The sequence below is a fragment of the Anastrepha obliqua genome, chromosome 1 (assembly GCF_027943255.1).
Source record: "Anastrepha obliqua isolate idAnaObli1 chromosome 1, idAnaObli1_1.0, whole genome shotgun sequence".
Classification (NCBI taxonomy): Eukaryota; Metazoa; Arthropoda; class Insecta; order Diptera; family Tephritidae; genus Anastrepha; species Anastrepha obliqua.
This window is the reverse complement of record NC_072892.1, coordinates 157,878,643-157,906,571: the sequence shown is the minus strand read 5'-3', so window position 1 is coordinate 157,906,571 and position 27,929 is coordinate 157,878,643. Positions and strand designations below refer to the sequence as shown.

At 39.6% G+C, this 27,929-nt stretch overlaps 1 protein-coding gene across 3 annotated transcripts; it reads left to right on the top strand.

Moving 5' to 3' along the window:
• Nucleotides 1-309: 309 nt before the first annotated feature.
• On the top strand, nucleotides 310-27,914 carry LOC129236213 (titin). 3 transcript variants are annotated; one of them, XM_054870471.1, is made up of 9 exons: nucleotides 310-591; nucleotides 718-843; nucleotides 4,969-5,088; nucleotides 5,149-5,540; nucleotides 5,619-5,819; nucleotides 5,889-13,191; nucleotides 13,267-13,362; nucleotides 13,439-13,897; nucleotides 27,402-27,914. In XM_054870471.1, the coding sequence occupies exons 1-9, from the start codon at nucleotides 319-321 to the stop codon at nucleotides 27,420-27,422; spliced, it is 8,991 nt and encodes a 2,996-aa protein (XP_054726446.1). In that variant the 5' UTR covers nucleotides 310-318; the 3' UTR covers nucleotides 27,423-27,914. The 3 variants fall into 3 exon arrangements, with proteins under 3 accessions (XP_054726446.1, XP_054726438.1, XP_054726454.1); XM_054870463.1 differs by having other exon boundaries at nucleotides 5,889-13,362; XM_054870479.1 differs by lacking the exon at nucleotides 27,402-27,914 and adding an exon at nucleotides 14,941-15,777 and having other exon boundaries at nucleotides 5,889-13,362; nucleotides 13,439-14,829.
• The last annotated feature ends 15 nt before the right edge of the window (nucleotides 27,915-27,929 follow it).

Below are 27,929 nucleotides of genomic sequence, written 5' to 3'. Positions count from 1 at the left end.
TACTCTCTATTTACCAAAAAAATTAAAAAGTTTGCATACTGCACGGATATTGTAAGTCTCACTCAAACTAACATAATATAATAATTTCCTTATATATATTTATATATACAAATACATACATATATGAATATGAAATATATTTATTATTCCTATCTACATCTTTACATGTATAGATCTCTCTTTCTCTCTCTCTCTCTCGTATCTTATGCGCCTTAGTTTATGCTACAATATCATTTGCCCCAGTTACATTTAATTTCGTAATCTGTTTTGCACTAAAATTGAATTCTATTCGAATTTGCAGACAATGTTCATCCAAAAATGCGATTCAGCCTCTCACCACCACCATCCAAGTCCACTTCCGTCATAACATCGCCCACCAACATGCAAGCCAATTACGCACAAAGCAATAACAATGATCCACGTGCTTCCGGCGTTGGCGCCCGAAGCGACGACGATATTTCGCCCAGCACAGCTGCCCTAACCTTGTCTGCGGACGATGAGGATGCAGCATCCGACTACATTCAATGGTTGCATGCAATGAAGCTGGTGGCGCGCTTGCCTGGCGGCATGCCACCGGAATTTAGACGTAAGGTAAGCTACCATCTGTTGCAGGTTAACAACACCAGTGCCCGGAAATTCGTGTAATTGTTTTTTAATTGGAAAATTTTTCTTTCTTACACACGCACACACACACACCCGCACGCATTGCCTGCGTAGTTGTGGCTGTCACTGGCAGATAAATATTTGAAATCGAAAAATGTAGACTGGTCAAAGGAGGAGGAAAAATGCTTCTGCGAGAAGTGGCGCGAAGATGACGAAGAATTGGGCATACAAATTGTTAAGGTAGGTGGTGACGAAAAATTTTAAATTTTCTTTCATGCCTAGCGCTTAAGGGGACAGTAAACGGCCATATTTTCCCTGATTTTCATTAAAATTATTTAAAATGAAGAAGTCAATATATTTTTTTCATAATTGGCATACAATTTATTTATACATTAAAATAATACAAGAGTTTTTTTTTATTTAAATCATTTAAAATGGCGGATGTACACTGAATTCTTCTAGGAAGGTCGCTGCGGGGCTTCTCAATCGGCGGGCATTGTAGCATCGGCGTCAGTGACTTGAATACAAAAAACCAAAAATTTTTTGTTTATTAATATCTTAATTTCTGTATGAATTTTGGGGCGAATTTTCCTACTATTTTTGCTTCGAAAAAATTAGTTTTTCGAAAAGTTTTTGAATTGTAAATTCACATAGAAAGTAATCTCATAAAAAAGATGTGTGCAAAATTTCAGGGAGATCGGTTATCGTGTACGCCAATTCGAAAAATATAGTTTTGAGAAAAACGCGTCTAAAGTTTGAGTACAACGTAACTATACCTCTCCCAGCGCTCGAACGCAAAGAATACAGTCGGCACAGTTGACGATCTTTAATATATTCTTAAAGGATTACATTAACATTTTATGATTTTTTTTTTTCGAAATTTTACAGGTATCTGTCCCCTTAAGGGAGTTATGTTTTGTGAGAGTATTTTTTTTTTTAATTTTTCAACTACTTTTTGTAAAAGCGTAATATTTTATTGTTCTTTTAAAACACCCGCCAAATAATTGTAAAAGCAGTAAATCAATTTTACGGTTTCGAGAGTATTAGAGAGTATTTCGGGTTGTGAAACAGCGATATGAAAATTTCTTAAAATAAATTATTATTTCTTTGTATCAGGACAGCTAATACCCGTCTTTGTTGTGGTCCATCTTTTACTTTAAATCAGCTGTTCACTAATCCGCGTAACAACCGTCTGTCACAACAATTTCTATCAGATTAACTGTCCGAGTAATCCGGACTGACGCCGCCGTTTGTCAATGCTATAACATCGATTCTATTTGAAACACAAAATGCAGTACAAAGTTTTTTTTCTAATAGAGGTCGCCTCGGCAGTCAATTGCAAATCTTTTGCTTGTATTTCCGCCTAAAAAAGCTCCTCATAAAAACCATTTGCCGGTTCGGCGTAGGCCTAGAACTATTGGTCGTCTACATATGCGGTACCACATCAAAACGCACGCCACAAATAAGGGGAGAAGCTCGGTCGAACACCTGGCAGAAGTGTACGCGCCCATTATTTATTTTATTTTGAATTTAAATTTTTATTACAATTAACTTGTAGATAGGAAGGTGCAACTTGCACTTCTCAATCCCGAACATTTGCAGAGAAAGCTCACAATAGTATCCTTCTCTGAAGAGCCCCCACAGCTTCTCCAATGGGGGTTAAATGACAAACCTAGCTTGTGATATGTGTCGATCGTCCAAAGGTCGGTAAGCACAGCTACGAGTTTGTAAATGGAATGGCGTGGAGTCCCAGGATTATCTACGTCCGACGTCTATTGTACTGGGGCCAAAGGATTTTCGAAGTAGCACACGAAGAAATGGAGCTCCATCTTTTTTAAGCTTTCCTGAGAAATAAGTTGTGCAATTGCCCTTTAACAACAGTCAGAGAGATTTCGATAGCCGGGTGGGAGACCTCTGAGACCAATTGAGTCGACTCTTTCCTGGCAAGCTCATCAACATTTTCATTTCCCTCTATGTTCCTATGTTCTGGAATCTAGATCAAGGAAATGTTACCTGCACGCCCAAGAGATTTGATCTCCTCCTTGCAGGAGTACACTAGTTTGGATCTGCACCATGGCATCGTCAGTGTGTTAATCGTGGCTTGACTATCGGAAAAAATGTTAATCTCTCCATCGCTCCCACGTTCCCCAGGCATTTTCCGTGCCTGCAGGATCGCACAGACATCTGTCTGAAAAACACTAGCAGTACTCGGCAGTTTTTAAAATATAGATAAATTGACTGATTTAAAGATTCGAATCCTGATTCCATCTTGGAGCCGTCAATGAAGACAGAGGTAACAGCTTCGGTACAGATTTGTCTCTCTTCCGATCCCAACCACTTGGAAAGATTGCCCAGGCACAACCCTTAAACCCCAGTTTGCAGATAGAGAGATCTGTACGAAGTTCAGGAAAATACGGTGTTAACTACCCAAAAATTATACCATGTCCCTGGAAAAATTGCCTCCAGAGGCCAACCTCCTTTAATCTGATTGCACTTTGAGCAGCAATGGAAATAACGTGAAAGTCGATGGGAAGTAAGTGCAAAACGGCATTAAGGGCAGCACCGGGACAAGTTGTACAAGCTACGGTGATGCCAATACAAGCAGTCATTTGCACCCGGTTAGCACTCATTTGAAAACGCGGTTAGTGTCGTGCGGGGTGCCTTCACATGCAGGACATATGTTTGGTATGTCGGGGTCAATTCTGGACAAGTAGGAGTTTAACCTGCTACAATATTCAGAACGTAATTGTGCCAGTGTTACGCGAGTCTCACGGGCAGGCTGGAGCACGGACAAGCTCTGTTGTAAATGGTGGTTGGACTCCAATTACGGCATTCGGTGGTCGGGAGCTTAGGCAGGTGGTGGCGGTCTCCCGATGAATGACATTTATTGCCTGTCTAAACACTGTCTGGTAAAGTAAATGTCCGTTCGTTTTATTCCGTTCGTTCGAGATGGTGCCTCTTGACGTGCCTGGGAGGCGGACGATGCCTTCGTCTATCAGACAATACTGCACTGTGTGGTGGACTATGAACGCTAGGCCACCACCGTTGTCTCGCTTGCGATCGTGTCTGTATACGTTATAGCCATCCCTGGTTATGAGAGAAGAGCTAGAGTGCAGCTTCGTTTCTTGGGCCGCATCTTTTGAAACTCCGTGTCGGCTCGTAAAGTCGACTATTTCATCTACCTTGCTCGTTACTCCGTTACAGTTAAATTGTAGAAGCTTGAAGCTTCTCGGCAAGGCTGTTGTAAATCGGGGTGAGAGGGACGCATGTGGTTGCCTACGTTGGGCCTGCTGTGCGTTCTGCTGTTGTTGTTGCGGCCTGATGGTGGTGGGCGGCCGCGCCACGGAGGGCTTTTGCGGGTGCAGAGCTCTACAGCAGGGGGCAACATAGTCAGTTATCCACTCATGGGTGGTGCGCAGACAGAGCATCTCCGAAAATGGCTCTAGCCATTGCAAAAATTGCATATGACTGATGCTAAGTTCCGAGGTATTCCGATCTGACACAGACTCTGCGCGGGACCAAAAGCTACCGGTTTGTCCCCGCATTGGGTTTGGAGCAGCAGGGAATGGAATGGGCTATGTTGGGGGGGTTGTGTTGCTCGTTACCGTGGGAATATGGGTTGTGGTGGCAGTTGGTAGTGCCGGCTTGATTGGCATCCATTGAGGCATCGGACGCCTGGTGGCGGAAACAACACGTGGCCACATACCGTGTGGACCACTCCCTATGTGACTTAAGGCCTGAACAGGCCAAACCGAAATGGAGTTCGGGTGGATTCGTTTATGACAAACGCAGTTGGATTCAATACCAGCCCTGAGCAGAAGTATTTGGAGCAAGATTGCTGCAAGGAATTGCTCCTGTGACGTAAAAAACGAGTGATAGACGATTCACTAGAAGAGGCTAGTTTACTGCGGCGGCAGCCCTTGGTCGGGGAAAACCCGAGTCATACCGATAACATGGAACCGGCTGCCATGAGAAAGATAACAATTTAAGTAATGATGGCCGGTAATTGACTAATGTGCATCCATTAGTTAACCGATAGTTAGAAACAACTGAATTATATTTTTGAATTCTCTTGACATTCTTTTTTGAAATAATAAAGTCATTTATAAAATTAACTGTGATAGCTGGTACCCGTTGGTAGCAAAAGCTCATAATTTACAGTATTTAACTTAAATTTTCTGTAATGGAAACCCTTGCAATTTCTCAAACTTAACAGAGAGCCCTTAACTGCAGTTAGGTCTTGAAATCGGTGGAATCATATCATAAGAAACGATTTACGCAGAAAAAATTATATTTTATGCCCTTTATATCAACTTTACCCATCTTTCCCTCCTCTAAAATTCTCTTAATGCCTTTGTTCCGCAGGACTTGCATCGCACCGGCTCGAATTTATGCACCGGTCCGGCAGGTTCAATCAATCAGGCCAAACTGAAGCGTATACTTTTGGGCTATGCGCGTTATAATCCAGAAGTTGGTTACTGTCAGGTAACTCCACCCCTAACCTATCCACCATTATTCATGTAAAATATTACTTTTTACACACAGGGTTTCAATATGCTTGGCGCGCTAATTTTGCAAGTTATGGAGAAGGAGGAAGCCGAGTCGATGAAGGTAATGATCTACTTGGTTGAGGGTGTGCTGCCACCAGGTTATTTCCACGGTTCCATGGGCGGCTTACAGGCCGATATGGCAGTGTTTCGCGAACTGATGCAAACCAAGCTGCCCCGGTTGGCGAAGCATTTGCAAAAGCTCCAAGGCCCCATTGAAAACGCCTATGAGCCGCCGCTGACGAATGTCTTCACCATGCAATGGTTTCTTACGATGTTCTGCACCTGCCTGCCTATGACTTGTGTGTTGCGTGTCTGGGATCTCGTACTCATCGAGGGTAGTGATGTATTGTTGCGCACAGCACTGGTGCTATGGAGCTTATTGGAAGAGTAAGTATGCCTCATTGCCCTCAGTCATCGAAAGTATGTATGGTAGATATGAGAGATAATTATTTTGCTTTCGCACAGTCGCGTGCTGAGCACTCGAACAGCAGACGATTTTTACGGGAAAATGGGCTCGTTCTCGAGCGAACTCCTCAATGGCCATCTTATCGATTCGAATGGCTTGATTGAAAAAGTTGTGCAACTTGGCCCGATACCCGACATACAGCGGCTGCGTGACAAGCACCTATACAACATCACACCACTGCGTCACAAACAAGGACTACAGTAATTTGATTATTTCTTCAGCATTTTTACACAAAATCTTAAAGCAAACTAATTCGCTTTGCATTTCAGATTCTACTATGACGACGAAGAGCCCGGCTCGGATGAAGAATCACGCCTTGCTGTCGCCACTGTCTGGGGTATGCCTTGGGGTCGCCGGGGTTCACATGGCAGCAGCAGCAACGCCAACAAGCAAGTGTCCGAAAATAAAGAGCGACTTGCATTGGACATTTCGTTGCTGAAGAAGCAATACGATCGTCTGCGCGAACGTCAGCGTCAAGCGCATATTATTCTAACCACTGCATGCTCCACGGCGCGTCAAAGCACCGTCACTACTTCTTCCACGCAACCCAATACAGCTGTGACTGTCAATCAATTACTCTTGGGTCGTCCCGCAATAGTGACGAACAATGGCAGGCGAGTCGGTCCACCAGCAGGCGCAATACCACCTGCCCGTAAACCTTCTTTACCCACTGTACTACATTCCAGACCACCAGAACGTCAATTGCGCCGAGGTGAGACTTTGCATTGGCGCGATGCGGATATAAGTAAGCGCCGCAGAGACAGCCTCACATGGAAGGAGATTAAGGCGGATCGAGCCACTTTATTGCGTGATGGTGCGGAGCCTGTGCCGAAGTCACAGAAAATTCGCTCACGCGTCGGCAAAAGCGATTCCTCATCATACAGTGAAGAAAGTGAAGACGACGCCAATGAAGGCTCGAGTACTGATACCAGTCTCTGCGATGACGATGATCCAAATTCCGGAGCTGATAAAACACATTCCTCTTCGATTGAGAATAGTCCCAAGCGTAGATCTAAATCAGCGCGCAAGGCCAAAGAGTACGCTTCGAAGTTGGAGACCCTAAATGAGCCTAGTGATAGTGAAAAGGAACGTAGACGACCCAAATCATGGGCACCTTCCTCAACTGAAATTCCATTTATGCTTATGACGTCCGATTCGCCAACACACAGCGCCGACGATGAAAAGTCTGCACGTTCGCACCACTTGGAGGAATTGATAAAGGAGGAGGAGGACAGCACAACCGAATGTGATCGCCTCGGCTACAAAGGCGCAGCTGCATTTGATTGGACCGACACCAAGTACTCCTCTATTGCAGGAGATCTGGCTACCACGAAGCTAAGTGCATTGCACATTCAAACGGACGTCTTAGAGTTACCTGTGATAACAAGCACAAGTCAACTTTCTCCTATGCCCGACATAGCTGCCTATCTCAATAGTTCCAATATTAGTCCATTGCCTACACCGAAACCGCTTTTCCTCGACTCAACTAATTCGCTGGGTAGTGGAGACGATGGAGAGGAAGGTAGAAAGTTTGCTGTCAGCGATGATGGCGTAACAAATCAGTACTTCGAAAGGGTCAATAGCGTAGAGAGGCCAACAAAATTAGAGTTGTTCTATTCGCTCAACGAAGAAGATGGCATACGTAGAGATGAGAAAGAAGTTGCTAACCTTGAGAACGCTGAGGAAAGTTATAGTGCTGATATTAAACCGACTGAAAACTGTGAAAAATTGTGCAAAGAAAAGGATGATGAGGATAAAACTAATAAAGTGGAAGTAACGGACAAAGGTTCTGACAGACGCATGGAATTGCTAATGGACTACTCTGAAAAGTCATCAGCGGCCTTCATTGCAGAGGCAACCAGTGAAGTTTCCACAAATCTAAGGCATGACAAAACGAAAGAGCCAGTCGAAGCTGAAGATCTTTCATATGCAGTGCCAGCTGAGAGAAAGGATGCCAAGAATACGATCTCTATACTCCCAATCAGAGATAGCAACATTCCTGGTGAAGCAGTTGAAACATTCGAGGAAAATTGTCCGCAATCAGAGAAGTCAAAACCGCATGCAAATAATGTTAAAGCGGCTGCAACAAAAAAATCGGCGGCTTTGAGTAGCGCCTGCCGAAAGCGCCGAGATCCCAGGCGATTGACTCTTACGCGGTCTTCAACTATAGAAATTGAAGAACGCTTTCAGGCATTGGAACGTAGAATGAGTGAAGAAAAATTTATCATCGACAAAGAGAAGATGGGTGATGATAAGTCATATGATGAAATGTCTAATAAAAAGATACCATCAACAGCCGATCTGCAGAAGAGATTAAGTACACTTGAAAAGCAAATTAGTAAAGAGGCGGATGAGAAGAAAAGGTTTGCTGAAAGTAGCGAGTATAGAGATTTGTCTAATCATGAAACCACATTACTAACGAACAGATCATTTACAGAATCAAGACACGCAAGAGAATTAAACAGAAACTCCTATGATGATTCTGCAACAGAAGAAGTTCCAATTATACCCTACCCGTCAGAAATGAGAGATAATATACCAGACGTAGTACCCTCCGAAGAAAAATATGAGCTTTCCATATCAAAACGAGCACGCAATCATATTCCTTCAACAGTAGAATTAGAAGATCGCTTCAGTGCTTTGGAGAGACAACTAAGCTCGAACGGTTTGCCAAGTAAAAGCTCAATGGACTTGCGGCGCAACGAAAATCAGACTCGCGAAAAAGATGCACAGACGCCTCCTAATACGCCTAACGAAAGCAATAAACAAAATTTGGAAAGAGGTGAGAGCAAAACTCAGCTAAGAAATGAAATTGAAGGAGAGGCAGCATCCGAGGTAGATGCCAGAAACGCAGAAAAGCCACGCCTAAAGAAGTTGCCATCTACTGCCGAATTAGAAGATCGCTTTAATGCGCTAGAAAGAAGAATGAGCACGCAAAAATCAAGTCCCATCAAAACAAAGAAGGAACCACCCGACGAAGCAGAGACGAAAGAACCGAATAAAAAAAAGGATGCACCAGCTGAAGAGAAGAGTAAAAAGGATTGTGATATTAAAGGTAAGCCAGAAAGGCACAGTAAAGAAGATGATAAAGCAAACAAAGGTAAATCGGTTGCCAAAGAGAAGATTTCACCTGATCAGAAAAAAGGTGGTGAAAAAGTTAATAAAGCAAAAGTGGAAGAAGCTAAAGCTAGCAACACGAAGCAAGAAGTGGAAATGGAAGATAGCGCAAAACGGGTCTCAAAAACTACGGAACGCACGGCAGGTGAAAAGACAAACAAGCAAGACGGGTATGAAGACAAACTAGAAAAAGATGTTGGAAAGCAAACTGCGAAGGCAACGACTAATAATGAAAAAGAACTTAAGAAAATTAATCACTCAAGCGATAGCCTAGAAAGTGAAAGCAAACAAGAAGTTGATGTAGAACGCTCCAAGCTGCCACAGAAAAATAACAAGGCTGATGACTTGAAAAAATCAGAAAAGAAGTCGCCACCAAGTACCGAAGAACTTGAAAAACGCTTTCAGGCGTTGGAACGACAAATGAGTAGCGCTAGCCTAGAGGGCAACAAAGAAACGAGAAGCTCCTCAGAATCCGAAAAGACGAATCAGACAAGGTCAAGTAAAGGAAAACAAAATTCATCACAATCAGTAAACGCTCAGGTAGAAACTGCATCCAATAAAAACAAACAAACCACACCGCTTGAGCCGGCAACAAATACTAAAGCCATAAAAAGCTTCGAGGAAAAGTGCAAACAAGTTAACAAAGAACTTTCTAAACAAACAAAGCCAGAACTTGAGCAATCGGAGCAAACTGTAGCAATCACCACACCAGAACCCAAACTGGTTGAAGCCTTCAATGAAAAATGTAAGGAGATTAATAAGGAACTGTCAAAACCCACAGAAGCGATGGATGTGGAGCAGAGAGAAGCAGAAAATGAGGGCACTTCCAACGTGGCCAGCAAAAGACGTGCTTCCGAACCACCAACTACAGAAGATTTAGAGAAACGTTTTGAGTCGCTCAAGCGACGAATGAGCACCAAAGCTATAATCGAAAAAGGGTTCGAAGTAAAAGATAAATCAGCGACAGTTCTTGAAGAGGGGCCACACGAGATATTAGATGTAGAGGAAACTAAAAGTCAAGCTACAATAAAATCTGCGGAGCCTCCAAGCACTGAGGACTTAGAAAGTCGATATGAAGCATTACAGAGACGTGCAAGCGAACAAAAGACAGAAAATCTCGAGAAGCGGCATGAAAACCAGCAAAGAGCGCAAAAGGAAGAAATCGTAGATACAAAAACGTCAAAGCGAACTAACAAAACAGAACTGAAAGAATCAGCTGAAGAAAAGAAATTAAATGAAAACACTGCATGCATCCCCGTAGCGCCGCCAATGCCGTTGAATGACACAGCAGAACTTTTAGTTAACGATGAACAGCATCGTGCACTTATTGAAGAATTTCAGAGTAAAATTAAAGTGCAACCCAATGGTGAAAACCTCAAACCAAGCGACATTAATCCAAATCGACGTACAACAACTGAACGACAACGAACATCACCATTCGATGGAACCTCGGAAACACATGCAAACACCGCTTACTTTAGATCGGAAAATTACGAACCCTGGTACAGTCAACCACAGAAAATGGTTCGTCGTTTCTCCGATTTACCATCAAGAGCTGATCTTGAGAATCGCTTACATTTTTTGGAAAGACAATTGATAATCAAATTCTACAAGCAGCGCTGTGCAAGTGATTCCGAAGTGGCATCGAGAAAATATTTCATGGATTTGAAGAGTCGGTCCGCAGACGGCGAAACACCAAGTACATCAGCGCGCGCGCAACAGCAAGCGGCAGACGATCTAGAAAAACGCGTACTTGCATTGGAGAAGCAACTTAGCGAAAATAGTCTAAAGTTACTTGAGGCTGTGCGTGTGAAAGAACAGGAAGCAGCCGCCGAGTCGGACTCCCCGCGACGCCTTAGTTCGGAGACTGTCGATGCGACAGGCAAGGAGCTTGTGCGCTACGTTGGCGAACTTGAAGAAACGGGCTCTCTCAAACCGATCAACATAAGTATTAATATAAAAATGCTGCTTAAAAAAAACGAGGATGAAGAGAGCAAGCCCAAAGAGAAGCTGCCGACTGCTGCGGAGTTGGAAAAACGACTCGAGGTGCTGGAACAGCAACTGAAAATGTCCAGATCACGCCGCGAGGGAAGCATTGACCAATATAATGTCAATGATGTGCAGGAGCTGAAGAAGAGTGAGGAAAAATCAGACGAGTACATGGCCGAGGAAATTGAAAGTAAAGAAGTGATAAAAGAACCGCCAGAAATGGAGAAAAGAGAAACCAAGGAAGCATTGAAAGAAACGCTAGAAATTGAAAAGAATGTGAAGGAAGCATTCAACGAAGAATGTAAAAGTGACAAGAAGATTACAGAAAATGTGAATACCAAAAACGGAGAAAACGAAAAAAGTGATATTAGAATTGAGGTCTTAAAGGCTGAAAAAACGCTCGAGAACCAGCAAATTGCGCGCTCGAAAAAAGAAATTGTTGAAGATAAGCGAGAGTGTAAAGCTGAAGAGAAAAGCGATACACCGCAGAATATTAACGCAGACGTTCACGAGAAGAACGAAAACAAATCAAAGCAGGAGGTAGCGGTTGAAAAGCGAGCCAATGAAGAAGATATTCCCACAGAAGAAACATTGCCAACGCAACCGGAGCAATTAACAGATACAACTGCAGAGGTAGAACCGAAAGAAACTTTGGTGGTGAAGGATGAACCTAAACAAGAAAAACATGATGATAGTAAAGAATCAACCAAAACACCTGGAGATCAAACCTTGGTAGTGAAGGATGAACCTAAACAGGAGAAACACGATAATAGTAAGGAATCAACCAAAACACCTGGAGATCAGACATCAGCCGAGCCATCGGTTGCCCCCATGCAAACTGCCATTCAAGTTGGATCGTCGGATCCTAACAACAAAACGCTCGTATTGCTGCTTGACAATGAACCGAAAGCCGTTAAGGTGCGACGATTGACGCGCGCGAACACCGAAGAGTTGGAGAACTTATTCCAAGCGCTCGAAAAACAGTTAAGTGATCGCAATCTCATTAAATCTGAAGATGGTAAACTAATGCGTGCTGCCGAAAAATCCGATGTGCCACCATCAGAAGAGTCGAAAGCTTTAACACAACTCTCGAAGGAGATTGAAGACTATACTAAAGCAAATCCAAACGAGAAAGAGAAAGAAACCAAAAAGGAAAAGCAAAAGGATGCTGACAAATCCAAATCTCCAGCGGAAGACTACGACTGGGGGCCGGATCCCGTGAAGCGGCATTTAAAACGCAAAACTGTGCATCTGCCATCGACTAAAGAGCTGGAAGCGCGCTTCCGATCACTCGAACGTCAAATAAAACTGCTCGAAGATGTGGAGAAGATCGACGTCGAACAGCGGTTAAATGAAATTGAGCGCAAAATCAAAATGCAGTATTCACTATCGCACGAGAAGGATCTCACCAAATTTTTGGAACTCTGTGAAGGCAAGAATTTAGATGAACTGCCCGAAGCTATAACGGCTGCGCGTGATAGATATCAAATAGAGGATGGACGCGCGTCAAGAACACCTACACCGAAACAAGGTAGATCACCTTATACCTCACCGTCGCGTGCGAAAGAGAAAACGCCCTATACATCACCGACACACCCACCACGTGAATCCCGTAGTCCGAAAAGACACACCTCGCCTGGGCGTATTCGTTATGATGGTGCAAATGGAGCATCGAAAAGCCCCAAAAGACATGTTTCGCCTGGCTATGCTAGATATGAGGATCCCGATATACCATCAACTGAAAATCTGGAGTATCGTTTTCGTGCTTTGGAACTGCCAAAATCTAAATCGAAAGAATCGTTGAACGAAAAGTCTAAACGAAATATCGCCGATGCGAAAAAATCACTAATACATCCACTGGAAATGCTGCTCGATCCCAGCCCAGACGTGGACGTTATACCCACAACCGGTGAACTGGAACACAGAATTCGTGTGTTGGACGATAAGAGAAGAACACCTTCACCAGCTCGACAATTACGCTCACGTTCGCCAACCATAGAAGATATAAAAAATAGGAAATTAGCAGAAGAAAAGCATTCAAGAACAACACCCATACACAACTTGGAAACGCTTGTCGCTTCGCCAACCAAAAGGGAGTTACCCACAGCTGACGAACTGGAGGCACGCATGCGCGCTTTAGAAGAGGAACACTGTTTCGACTTTAAAATGCAAAAGACTTATCAGGAATTCAATCAAAAACTGAAGGATGCTGTGTCCCCATCACTTTCCTTCGAAGAATTCAAAACATCAAAATCACGCGAGGAAAGCCCTAGACGCAGCGAGACAACCCGTTCCACAACACCGAAATCTGCGCTACGCGACTCCGCCAGCAACTATGAGGATGGACAGTACAGATCAATTAGTCCTAAGGCTATACGCTTTCGCGATGAAGAAGACGACTATGTGACAAGTTTGCCGCACAGGCCGAAATCGCACACGGATACACGAGACAACATTGGAAGAATGGTGGGCAAAATTAATTATGGCGCTTTAGGAACAATTGAAGAAAATTCTAAATTCCTCCAACGTATTCTTAAGAAGACTCTTGCAGATTCATGTGGCAGTATAAGTGCTAGCGGCGCTACTCAAGCTCATACATCCGAAGGACTTGACGAGTTTGGCAGTCGTCTGATGAGGGTGAGTTAGATTTAAGGACGATTGTATTCGGCTACATTACACAAAATTCATGTTGATCATGTTTTTCCACTTTTAGGAGACTTCACCACTACAACGTACCGGAAGTCACACCGGTGTACCATTACGCACCAATGACAATATCAACGAACGTTTGGACTCCATTAAGAACACGATCAAGTCCATCGATACACTGTGCGAAGAGAAACCATATCGTAAAGAGCGTTGCCAACGCTACATCGATTCACTATTCTCCGATTCTATACATTTCGGCAGCAAGAAAGCTTCACTGGAGGATCTCTCGCGTGCGGAAAGTCGTGTACATCGCGAATATGCGCCCTCCATACGTGTCTCGGATCATAGCCAAAGGCACTCGGACTATTTATACGGCCGTTCTCTGGGTTCGGCGGATTCCATACGTTCGACAAGTCCATTGCGCGCTGCCAGTCCACTACATCATCGTTCGAATCGGGATTTGCGACGCGAGATCTCGCCGCGCCGGCGACGCGAAGAAGAGCGTGAAGAATACCAGAGTAGGGTAAGACGTGAAAATATGTTGCCAAATTATTATTTATTAGATAATCTTAGAAATGTAAGTAGTAGTAGTTTAATTAAGTTTCATAAAGTAGATAGACAACTAGACACATACAAATGTGATGAAAGAGACAGATCAAGTTCACGATCGGCATCCAGATCGCCGTTGAGATCGCCGTATGGATCGAGGGAGATGATGATGACAGAAAGCATGTTGCACGACAACATCAATTCAAGCACACGACACAACAACACCAACACCCACACCAACACCAACAGCAACAGCAACTGCGACGACAACAACGACCGGTACAACACAAAAAAAGTGAAAAATAAAAAGTATCAATTGGAATTGGACAGACCGTACGCGCACGCCTACCGTCACACCACAGACACTCTACTCGGCTACGATCCACTCAAACGCTCCAATACACCCGTCTATGTGCCCGGTCAGCTTGATATACGTCACACAACAGTTACGTCAACATTCTATGACCGCTTATTGGCAGAAAAGGAAATTGAGCGAAAATTCTCACGACCACCGAGCCGTTCCCCTATCGTATCGCCATCGATTACATCGAAGAGTTATGTAGATTTGGCAAGTGCAAGCGCTAAGTCTTACTACATTGACAAATCCCCAACAACGGCTTTGGCAGCGTTGCGAGTGGACAACGCCGCTGACATCTCAAGCTTCACCAACATTGAAAGCCCACAACAATATCGCAGTTCAATGACGCGTAGCTATGAGGGTAGCGTTTATAATGTTGTCAGCTCGACGTACCCACTGAATAACACCACCACGACCACAACCAAAGCTATCACCAACACCAATCAATCCTTGAATCCCTTAAAATTCAATACCAACACCGACATTATCACCACCACAACTACCGCTACACTAAATTCGGCCACAACACCCACAGGTAATTCAAGCACATATTCGTATCAAACATATATGCGCACACGGTTTCCATTGGCAACCGAAGCTTCTAATATGGACTTACGCATACGCAGTTGTGATAATATACTCATGCAATTCAAATCTACTTCTATAACTACAGCTGGGTTAGGGCACACGGCCAACAATACTACAACAACAGCAATAGCAATAGCCACAATAACTGCAACTACGACCGGGACATCGACGACGACGCCGACGTCGACAGAGACGCTAAGAAGCAATCGTCCAATCGATAACAATCGTTTTTCGCTTCCGATCACAACTAACTATCGAATTGGCTTGAGTGATATAACCAACAACACAACAAACATCACCTCTACAATAACTACAACCAATAAATCCTTCTCCACTACCAACATCACCAATACTGCTACAACAAAAATGACAACAAACTTGAACATCAACAACAGTTTCACAGGTTTAGACAGATTCGCAACAGCTCTATCAGTACCACCAACAACGACCACAACAACAACAACAGTAATTAGTACTTTTAGTACCAACACCACGACAATGACAACAACTAGTACTTACAATTTTAATAATTTGTTAACAACTACAAAAACAACAATGGTTGGTAGTGAAAATACCAACAAGTACATCACAAATAATTCATCTTCATCACTTCTGTCCTACAATACGACGAGTGGTGGCGGCAGCGTCGTCGGCGGCGGCGGCGGCGGCAGCCTCTATAACACGAGTGCGCCCCTGAGTATGGCTCTCACAATGCGACAACCTTCCGACACGATGTCATTCTCCTCACTGGGTCTTTACACTAGTAATTTAAATAGTTACAACAATAATAACAACAACAACAACGTTTGTAGCAACAACAGCCATTTGAGTTACAACAACAGCAACACGACGGGACATGAATTAGCGCAAAATGTGAAAAAGTGAAAACCTTAGTAGTAAATTATGCAACCGAGCTGCCTAAATGCAAAACAAAGAGTGAGTGTAGTGATGGAAATGTATAAGAGAGTATATTACTCTCAAGTAGTGTGTCTGAAGTTGAGTTGAGAACTGTTAGTTACATATTTATGTATGTATTTTTAGCAACAGAGCAAAAAAATAGTACTATATTTACACAAAAGTAGTTATACATACATACATACACACTTATACTGTAGTATGAAAGAAAGAAAATGTAATCGAACCTAATTCGTAACTCATGTGGTGTGAAGTGGATGTACTATATAGTCGAACCTGGATAACTCAAACTGTTACTCATTGGAATATATGTTCAAATATATGCAGATGCAAGTAATGGGAAATAGTTATGACATACGAAAACTCACTTAAGCTGCGATTAGTGGTGCCCTAGCGCAACCGTAACCATAGCAGTCAGCTGTTCGTATCAAACATACTGTAAACGATTATAGGTGCCTCACCATAATGCCGTAACCATAACCGTAGCCATATGTACCTTTTGAATTTTGGTTTTTCTCCGTAATTGTAAGCAGCTGTGAAATACTTTATATTTGTTTTAATATTTGCGTTAAAAATTTGAATATTAGAAATGAACGACATAAAATTAATTGATTTAGTGGAAAATTATGGGTGTTTTTATGACAAAATGCAAATTTTGGCATTAATTTTACTTGCATATCAGCTGTAATGTTGCGGCTATGGTTATAATTACGACTATGACAGTATGACTACGGCACCACTAATTACGGCTTTAAGTAAACAATCAACCTACAATAAGCGAGGGAGCAATGCAACCCTACCACACATCTCACCTTCCATCAATGTCGCTTCTTTTGGAACAGCATTGAAACGGAGCAGCGAATAAAGGGTTGACGGGTGATAATCAACTGATCCACTTTCATCGTAAAATTTGGTCGATTAAACACAATTGCGACGGGGATGGAAAATACTATTGCGACGGGTCGGTTTTCAACTTTCTAAATTATTTATAATTTGCAGAGTTTCTTGTGAATATGGAATATTATTTGCCTGCTGTTACTTCTAAACAAATAAATTGTCATCAAGTAATCAGATAAGCAACCCTGAGTCGTGAACCTGTCGCCGTAAAAATAACCGACGGCAAGAAATCGGTCCTTGCCGCGACTCTGTACAATTTCATGCTGTTAAATATGTTCTAATTTTCAACCGTCAACTCATTACCTACTGTCCAGTGCAATTCTTTTGAAGGAGTCACTCCGTTCCATATTCTTATCCCAACAACTGTTGTTTTAGTATTTTGTTTTCAAAATGTGCTCTACTCAAATGCGGTCGTTGAGTTCGCACACTAAAACACGCCAGTGCAAGTTAACAGTTCATGTTAAGGATGCTATGTTAAGATTTCTAGTAAGACAGAGATGGTACCATTTTTGTTTTTTTTTTTTTTGGACCGTGACGTTGGGTTAAAAATGCCTTCGCACCATATAGTCGATACTACGTGTGTAGCGATTCCACTAAAAATATCCCTCCTCTTCTCTTGCATTTTTCCCTCTACCCCAGGACTGCTTCCGCATTACTTCGAGGTAGAGGGCCAAGAAGGACACTTACTTACTCACCCTACGTCCAGGGTTGCCTGTTTTGAGAAACCTATGCTCAATGCTCTTCAGCATGGGCCCTAGTGAAGGTAAGCGGTCTCCACCTGACCTTTCTGTCTTAACACAACTTTTTTAACCCTTTAATGACTCTGGACTATATATGTCCCCACAGCAAAACTAGTAATAACTTTCTAAAATTAGGATTTTTTTACTTACTACCTTCGTTTGTAAAAATCATATAAATGTACACAGTTTATTTCTTATATTTTAAAAAAATAAAGCGTGATCAATTTAGAGGCATCGGATTTCAAATTAAAATAAAACAATGAAAATTTGCATTGCTTGGGCAATCTTTATTATTTTTGTGTAGAACCATTCATGAAATCTATTTTTTAAAGATAATCCCTTTCAAATGTTGACGGCAGACATCAATTTTGAATGACTCGCTAGAGGACTTCGGTCGGCATCTCGTGAATAACTTTAGTAATATTGGCTTTCAATGCCTCAATCGAAGCTAGTTCACCCACAAGGCCTTTAAACTTTATATTATTCCATAAGTATAGGTCCAAAGGTATGATATCATTTGGTGGCCAATCCACAGGTCCGGGACGAGAGATAAATGGTTATCGAAATGACGACGCATTAAATCCATTGTGTCGCGGGTTGTATGCAAGTAGTAGCAATGGTCGTCTTGTTGGAACCAAATGCTGAAGAGATAACGGGCTTCAATTTCCAGCATCAAAAGGTCGTTTATCTTAGCGCTATAGCGTTCGCCATTCACTGTTGCATTAGCGCCAGCTTGGTCTTTGCAGAAATATGTCGGCCTCGGTAATCTAGCGTAAGTGCACTCTACCATACCAGAGATTTTGGATTCGAATCCCACCGAAGCACGGTCCAGGCGCTGTTCCTACTTTCCCTGTAAAAAAAAATCTCACTCTTCAAATACAAAAACTTATCCTTTCCATACTTACTCCCGCACAATAGTCTGCGCAAATACAAACTTAATTTGACATCGGTAATGATCTTTCCTTAAGAGCCACTTAAAGACCTAGGAGTTATTTTAAGTTTCCAATAAGGCTTTATGTTCGTGAACAGTGACTCCGAAACCTCGGAGCAAGTCCAAGTTAATTTGCAAATTTTGCCTGTATATATTTGGTGAACCTTTCTACAATTTTAAAAACTGAAATTAGATTCGTAATGAGGAATCTTGCAAATCACAAAATGTAAATTTTCGAAAAGTATTAACGAATTTAAAAAAATTTCATTATTTCGTTTCGCCATTTTGAATGTATAAACTTTGTATTCAGCACAGCAACACGTTTTAGTAAATATTTTTCAATTTGTGTAATATTAAAGCCATTAAAGGGTCAAAATAATGTATGGAAGGCATAGATAGAGGTTAAGTAATGTTGAATATCAGCAGAGAGAGATCATTTACTCACTTGTATACGTACAATAAACATAGAAACTAAATTGCACTGCTTGGTTTGGTGGGAAGCTCTTCGGAAGGGGAACTACGCAAATTATTTTTCAGTAAAGCGCAGAAAAGATGGGGCTCCATTTCTTCGTGTGCTATTTCGAAAATCCTTTGGCCCTAGTACAATAGACGTCGGACACAGATAATCCCGGGGACCCCACGCCAGTCAATTTCCAAACTCGTAGCTATGTTTACCGGTCATTAAACGATTGCCAGATACGCAGAAAAGCTGGGTTTACCATTTAATCCCCATTGCAGAGGTTGTGGGGACTTTTCTGAGAAGAAGACTATTGTGCACTGTCTCTGTTAATGTCTAGGATTGGCAGCTAGACGACTAAGGTCACTGAGCGCTCCGTTCTTCGACAGTCTGGGGCAGTGCGGCAACCTAGATTCCATCAATCTTCTCCATTACATCAACAGCTCTGGGTGGCTGTAAATATCTGCCTGTTGAAGACAGAAACGGCGCTTTATTGCTACTTGAGGAGTGCCAGACCGGCACTTCAACCATTTCACCTACCTACCTACCTAGACTGCGCCCATTAGAAAGTGCGTGACGTCACTCTAGCCTAGTTGCGCAGTGTTGCCAACTCTTTGCTCTTGGCAATAATTTTAGTGTTTTTTTTATAATCAAAATACGAAAATTTTTGAGTCTGATGTTTGCTTCTTTTTGTTTAGTTTGAAGCTACCAGAATTCTTAGTTAAAAGAATGTTTATAATTCACAAAAAGATTAAAAAAAAACCACGGTGAAAAGATTTTAGTGCTATTGAGAATTTGTTGATTCCTATAAAATTTGATGTCTTAAAAACGCAAATCTAATTTTTTATCCTTTTGAGGTTGCTCAAGAATGTTAAATCTTCTTCTAAAAGCCTTTAAATTCTCTCTTAAAAAGCCTTTAAATTTAATATACTGAATACGAATCAAAGCTATGGAAGTGTATTCATAGTAAAAATAAACAGAAAAATATCAGATAATACTAAAGAAATTATGACGACCTTTTTGAAAAAGGAGAACCTTATCTTGTTACAAATAAAGCAGGCCACAGACGGCATAAAAATCGAAACAATCGGTTGAAACTCATTTCGTCACACACGTGTGGATTTGTTGACGATTTGATTTTAGTTTCATGGCGGAAAAAAGTTGTTAATTTTGGGTACAGGACTAGTTTAAAAGGCAAGATGAGTTCTCGCATTTCAATTTATTTGTTTTTCACATCGATTAATTGGAAAATATTACATAATTTATGTGGCTGGCTCAGCTGGCCTTACAATATCCCATTCTGGCGAAGCAATTTCGTAACTCATTTCCAATGACTTCGGCGCCTATTGCAGGCCTTTCTGGATTGTCGATCTTCAGACTGAAAATCTTATCTTTATCGGCACACATCAAAGCTGGTTACACATTTCGCATACTGGTTACATTTTTTATTGAGCACTGTAAGTTAGCTTCCATTTTCGAACCATAGAAGTTCGTTAATAATGGCACTGTGACTGGAATAGCGTTTTCTGCATTTTTTCAAAGAACTAATTACATTTTCAAAAAGTTGTTTCAAATTATTCAAAATATTAATATAAATATCAATATAGATATCAAGAGGAAGTATAAAGCTATTAAAATTTTCTTTGCTTTTACTTTTCGCCAGAACAAATACGATTTGTTATGGTCACCACTGCGTATACTTAACTTAATAGAAGGAGAGTTCAACTATTTTTTTTTTTGACGTTCGAGGTTCTATTAATCGCAAGAACGAAAACTAAGCAAATTTACTAGCTGCATATATCCTCTTTTCTTTTGCTGGATATCAATATTAACCCTTTGAGGACGCGCGTCGGCATATAACCCCCCGAATTAGTTCGTAGCTGCGAGACTCGCGACGTCTGTCATTCTGAGAGATAAGATACGCATAGGTATAGTAAAAGAGTCACGTTTTCATTCAAAGACATTAGGGGCCATTAGCGTTGAAGTCTTATCTTACTTATAACGCAAATTTACAATGTGAATCGACGGTAGAGTCTGAACGAATTTCAGTTCTTCGATTCCGTCTCTCAGTGTCACTGCGAGAAGAACCAGCAAACTTTTTATATAAATATTTTATATTTTATCCTACGCACGATGACTAAGCGATCTAGAGATGATAAGTTACATAGTGACAGTTCTCACGAATATTACTTTGAGTCTGATAAGACGGAAGATGACGGCATTACTTCGTCAAGTGGAAGTGAAATCCGTGCAAGAAGGAATCCACTCAGGCATTTCTGCATTAGAAGTGATAGCAATTTGTTTGTAATTATTTTTCGATTTTATGAAAAATTTTTCTTGTGTTAAATAAAGCCTTAGTTTTTATACACCAAAACCTCTCGTAGCGACGATCGCCCGTCGACCGCGCCGTCCCCAAATGGGTTAATATTACTATTTTTTCGTCTTTTTTATAATGTAGTTCTTTGATACTCTAAAGTTTGTAAAAAACAAATAATGTGTTGAAAAAAGTATGCAGTTTGTAGTTTTATATAACAATTTGTATTAAGTATTGTAGCTGATCGTCTAGCTATCGGTACTGCTGTTTTACTAGCGACTACGAAGCCCCGCACAAAGCGGAGAAAGAAAATAGCTTGTATAAGCCTACGGCATACATTTCGTGACGGTTTTTCGTAACGCTAGTTCGTGTGTCGCGGCCTTGAAATTATACTCTGACGCGCGTAAAGAAGTTTCCCTTCAAAAATAATGTATTGAAAAAAGTATGCAGTTTGAAATTTATATAAAAATTTGTAGTTTCACTTGCATGAAAAAAAGTTGATTTTTGTTGCACGGCCAATAAAGAATAGCAAAATTGGTGCAATGTTTGAGTTATCCAGCTTCGTAGGTATGTATACATCTGCACATATACATATTTTTTATATGTATTCCTCAAACTTAAAATGAATTTTGAATAATAATTCCTTCACATGAGTTTCATAAAGGTGTTCATTTATTGAAAATATTATATGAATGAAGCAAACGGCAATTGTAGGTACGCTTGGTGGTAAAAAGTCTAGTGAAAGCATGTGCGAAAAAGTCCAAGCAAAAATTATAAAAGGTTTTAAATGCCACGAAAACAATAATTTTATTATTAGTATGCAGTAAATTAGCCTCTTAAAGCCAGTTATTGGTGAAGCTGACATGGAAATTCATCTAATGATTTTTACAAATTTTAGCGGCTTTGCCTTTGTTGTCCAACTTGCCTAGCTTTCCAAACCTTTATTAAAACATGACATTTGCTTGCTTTAGTTTCTTCTTGTAGAAGCATTACTTAAAAAGTCAAACTCTAGATTTTTTTAATAAGTTTTTGGTAAGTAAGAATGTGGAATAGCTTCCAAGGCACATCACAAAGTTAGTAGCAGTACAAAGTGCATGAAAAAAATTGTGTTAAGGGGGCAGATACCTGTAAACGACCATATTTTCCCAGATATTCATTAAAATTATTTTAAATGAAGGAGATAATATATTTTTTTCAAAATTGACATACAGTTTATTTATACATTAAAATAATATAGCAATTTTTTTTTTTATTTTAATCATTTAAAATGGCGGATGTACACTTAATTCTTCCAGAAAGGTCGCAGTGGGGCTTCTCAATCGGCGGGCATTGTAGCATCGGTGTCAATGACTTGAATACAAAAAACCAAAAATGTTGTTTGTTTATTAATGTCATAATTTCTACATGAATTAAAAAAAAATGGAAAAAAAACCAAAATTCGCGGAATAAAATGCTTAAAAAATGAAAATTTACAAATTTTCCTACTATTTTTGCTTTGAAAAAATTATTTTTTCGAAAATTTTTCGAAACCTTATAAATTCACATAGAAAGTAAACTCATAAAAAAGATGTGTGCAACATTTCAGGGAGATCGAAAAAATTTTTTTTCGAAATTTTACAGGTATCTGTCCCCTTAAATATATAAATATTTTCAAACTTGTAACGTATATTTTTTTTCAAATTCGTTAATCCTTACATATACATGTATTTATTAAAAATTATAATATTATATTACAATATTATTTAATTTTAATTTTCAAATTTGAAATTCACTTTTTTTTTAAGAAAACGCAACCGATTTCAGTGTCAAAAATTAAAAAAAAAAATTTTCGAAAATAAAAGCACAAGAAGTATAACAAAAATGCTAAGCAATTCGTGTAGCCCCTTGACCAAACAGTTTCCGGGAAATATTCAGAAAACTCAAAATTCAAATTTATTCCTCAAAAGTGATATTATCGCCTTCAAAGTACTCCCCATCAACGGCCAAGCACTCACGCCAGCGTTTGATCCATCTCTCGAAACATTTCTGGAACTCTACTTTCAGCATAGCCATCAGAGCCGTTTTGAATTTTTCCATTACAATACATTTCGGTTGTTAAAACACGTTCTCCTTAGTGGTTTTTTTTAACTTAGCAATGCCACTTAGACCACGAAATGGGTCCGTTGTGAGCCGCAGGGGCTGGGCTACATTTCCCTTTCCAGATTGAAACATACTGAGCTTTTGACAAAGCGTAAAAGGTTGTTGATACCTAAAGTGTGTAGATTGGCAATGTTCATTAAGGAGTAGGATCTTAAATATCGGTTCCTGCTTCTGGCTAGAGTCGGGTGGGTGGAAAAAAAAGTGCGTATAGCGTCGTACACATAACAGAAGTGAAACTTTCAAGGCAGACAAAGAAAGAGGGAGAAACCCGAGAGAGAATGAGAGAGACAGAGAGAGAGAAAGAATATATATCTAAATAAATTCACAGCATTTGCAAAGAATACAAATAGACAAAATTTACAAAGAACGGAGAAGGGTCGACCGGTGTAGGTAAACGCCGAATACGAACCGTGGCAACAACGCGCACTACTCCGAATGTTTATCACCCGTACCCAGGACCGCAGCAACGGCACAAATTACCGCAAGGCAATACTAATAAATCCGACGCCGGAATGGATAGCACTTTATAGTACGCACAAGTCGTAGCCAGGAAACGGAAATAAGCGCCAAAAAGTAGGCACCAAAAAAAAACCCCAAAAAAATTGGGACCCAAAACCGCCCCAAACAGTAGGCACCAAGGAAATATAACGCCAAAAAGTAGGCACCGAAAAAATATTTAATACAAGTTTGCACCAACAAACAAGCGCCAAAAAGTAGGCAGTGTTATTTCTCACTAGAAAATAGCAATCACAAGGAAAAATAGTCTAAAGTGTATCTAAGATATCTTTAAGGTATAGCTCTCTCTCTGCTTTTCTTCTACGTTACATCTTTTTTCGCTCTCGCGGAACGAAAATGCCCAAAACGTTGCATGGCCTTGAAATTTTACTCTCCAATTTTACTCTTTGCTTCCAACTCCTCCTCATTCCCACAGCTACGACTGAAATCATGCATGTAAACGCCTAATCTCCTTGCATGATTTCCTATGAGGCAATGTCCTGGGAGGGCCGCTACTAAGGGCCTAATTTGAAGTATACTCAATTTTATAATATTCTTGGACAGACGTAGATTTAGCCTTGGCCATGTTTGTCTCGCGATTTCACAGCTATTGACACTTATCCATCTTTGATTTACCGAACTGATTAGTTCGTCCATAACAAGAAGCTTACAAGTTGCGAGAGGTACCCCCCTAAATTTATTTATGTGTGGCTTACAGGTACCTTATCTTGCTAGTTGGTCAGCCCTACAGTTCCCTGGTATATATCTGTGGCCTGGAACCCAGCATAAGATGATATGATATTGTTTGGCTATCTCATTAAGATTGGCGACAATGTAAGGCACTTCTTGATGTCATTGGGAATGCATCTAGGGCACATAGGGCAGCTTGGTTGTCTGATAGAATGCAGATATCTGTTGATGATATTCTGTTTATCTCTAACCACTTTAAGGCTTCATGAACACTACAGTGAGCCGGTAGTTTAAAGGATTCAGTGATAGAGAGGTCTTCGCAATATAACCCTGATGCGTCCATTTTAGATCCGTCCGTGTAGATCTTAACGGGTGTGTGGGGTGATGGATCTTCTTCAAGCCATTCCAGTCTAGAAGGGATTTTCATTAAGAAATTCCTTTCGAAGCAGAGAATGGGAGGGAGATTATCACAATCACTGGGTATATCCGTGTAGGAATCTAAGATGGTTGAATGTCCATATGTGACAGTCTTCCATTGTGAGCTCGCTCTGAGCTTGGAAGGAAGCCATATCATATGAATGATTAAGAAACGCCGTGGAAACGCGATTGGACAAAGTGCTCCGAAAATTGACTCAAACAAATACAAAATTGTTTGATCAACGTGAAGGATAGGTATATTAAAAAGCAATAAAACCGTTTTCAAACCACCAATTTTTTTTTCATTTCTGCGCCTGCAATATAAATAGCAACCCTCGTATGTATAACTTTTCACACTCGACTATAACAGGCGTAAAAAGAGAGTTTGAAGAGAGGCACATTTTTAACTAATCTTGATGAAATTTGTAAACTTCGAATTAAAAATTTCTTTTTCGCGCGCAAAGTTTAACGCACTTTTGATATGACACGCCGAAATAGCAGGTCGGGTATTAGATACATAGTCTGTAAAAAAGATTGATTCAGGCAATGCCTCATTTAAAAATTATCGAAGTAGAAAAGGTGGTTTATGTAGTTCATGTAGATCTTGTTAACCTCGATGTTTATCTTCCATTTTAATACTGAATTTTGTATTTATATGTAATAAATTTTTCTTTAAATTTTTTGTTTTTTTGTTTTTTTTTTATTTTTTTTTTTTCTTTTTCTTTTTTTTATAATTTTTTTTATTTTTTTTTATTTTTTTTTTTAATTTTTTTTATTTTATTATTTTTATTTTATTATTATTTTTTTATTTTTATTTTTTTTTTTATTTTTATATCGCACTTGTTACGTTAAAGCGTAACAACTCAAAATCTGAACATTTTCAGTAGAGACGAAAAACTGTTTCCGTAAATATTAATAATATAGGTATTACAAGGGAAAAAATATGTAATTGCACGAAAATATCATTAAAAACAATATAACGGTTGTTTCATTCTTATTTGTTTATTAGTTGCGCTAAAATAACAAATTTTTGAGTGGTTACTCTTTTCCTTTTCTTTTTGAGTTGTTACGCTTTAACGTAACAAGTGCGATATATTTATATCATTATATGAATTTCGTGATCGATATTTCTATTATCAAATCTACTTAATTTGAATTAAGAAAAATACTCGCCAAACACAACCACCTATAGCTCCCAGTATATGCATGCACTTAGCTTTGCATATTATATTAACAACATGCCCACATTTGTTTTATTTACAATTATATAATATTAAAGAGGTCAAAAGTCGCATCAAGCATAACCGCGCATACAAATCAATTAATGAAAAAAAAGGTTGTCGAAGATTGTTAGATCCCGTCTGCAGCCTAAAATTTACAATGCAAACCTAAAAAATATAAGAAGTGAGCAAAAAAGCCCCTTAAACTATGCTAAACATTTACCCTTTACCCCTATATACCATATATCTACTACTTACCCACGTAACCTTACTCAAAAAACACAATTACAAAGATGTAAAGCTATATTAACAAATAAAAAGCAATAATACACACATTCACACATACACACATGCTATAATGAATACAACTATATATATAAGTTGAAACTAAATAAAAGAGAGCAACAGTTAAATTTACTTTCAAAATTTGAATATGAAATATTTAATCGAAGCACCACCCTTTCTCACCTACATGCATACTCGTATATCCATACGTACCAGCACGCACTTTTGCACCCACACAGCTTACTACTACATACCTAAGTGCATATGTATGTGCATACAAAAATTTTACCTTATCTATTTGACTTGAAAACAATTCTCCATTTCTCCCTTCTCATTTGAGAAGAACTCGCACTAGAACACTTGTTAGGCTTAACGGAGAGTAGCACCACTCGCAACATACCTCATACATATACATAATGATATACTAATATTTACAAATATGCATATGTGTATGCATAAATATTTAATTAGAGAGCAACTTGAATACTATAAACTGTACTTTAGAACTAGCATCAAAATTAAGCAAATAAAAATGGCATTGAAAAAATTATAATAATAACTAACTATACTTAAAAAAAAAGCATTCAAACTAAATTTCTTTGACCTTTACTTATACTTGTACTCTCTTGTTACTCATACTGATTTCCCCTCTATGCTCAATATAACGGGGGTGTAAACTTTTTAAACAACTTGTAAAGCATTTTTTATTCTCTATTGGTCAGCATTTCATTTTTCAAGAGCGGCTTTATCAGACCCTTTTGCAAATGTCAATAAAAACAAAATATATATCCAACTCAGCAAAATACCAACACAGATTTCAATTTTAGCCTATTGCTATAAAACCAAATTAAATGTTATTGACTGAATTCCGATATAGTTATGTATGTAAAAAAAAAAACAATAAAAATGCAAGCGATAAACTTTACAGTAACACACAAAAAAATGTATTGTATGAAAATTATAATTATAATTAGTTAAATTTTTGGAACCAAATGTAAAATTTACAAATTAGTCTCAAATTTATAATTACAGTTGTTAAAGAAGAATATTTAATGAAGAGTTCAAAAGTATTGCAATGGCAAAAAAAAAAAACAATTAATGAAAGGAAACCCCAAAAAACACAATGAACTCCAAACCATACCTTTCACAAATTGTATTATATACGTTAATATGTAAGTACTATTTTGTGAGCGTACGAGTATTAGAGCAATGCAGTTAGGTATATTAAATATACAAGAGCCAACTTTTAGTTCAATTCAAAACGGCAATGGTTGCAAAAAATATATTTAGAGAAAAAATATGCATAAATATGTAATAATGACAATTTTTTTAAGTTGATTCGAATTTTTTAAAGCGACAGCAACAAAGCACGGCTTAATGATGTCAAAGCTATTGGAAGCGAGATGAAAAAATATCATAAATATTAAATTTTAATTTACTTTATAATAATTTTTATATTTTAAATAGTCATAAAATCGTTAACTTTTATTTATGAAAAAAAAAATTATATATATATACACAAATTATTGCAACAATTAAAGTAAAATGCGTGCAATTTTC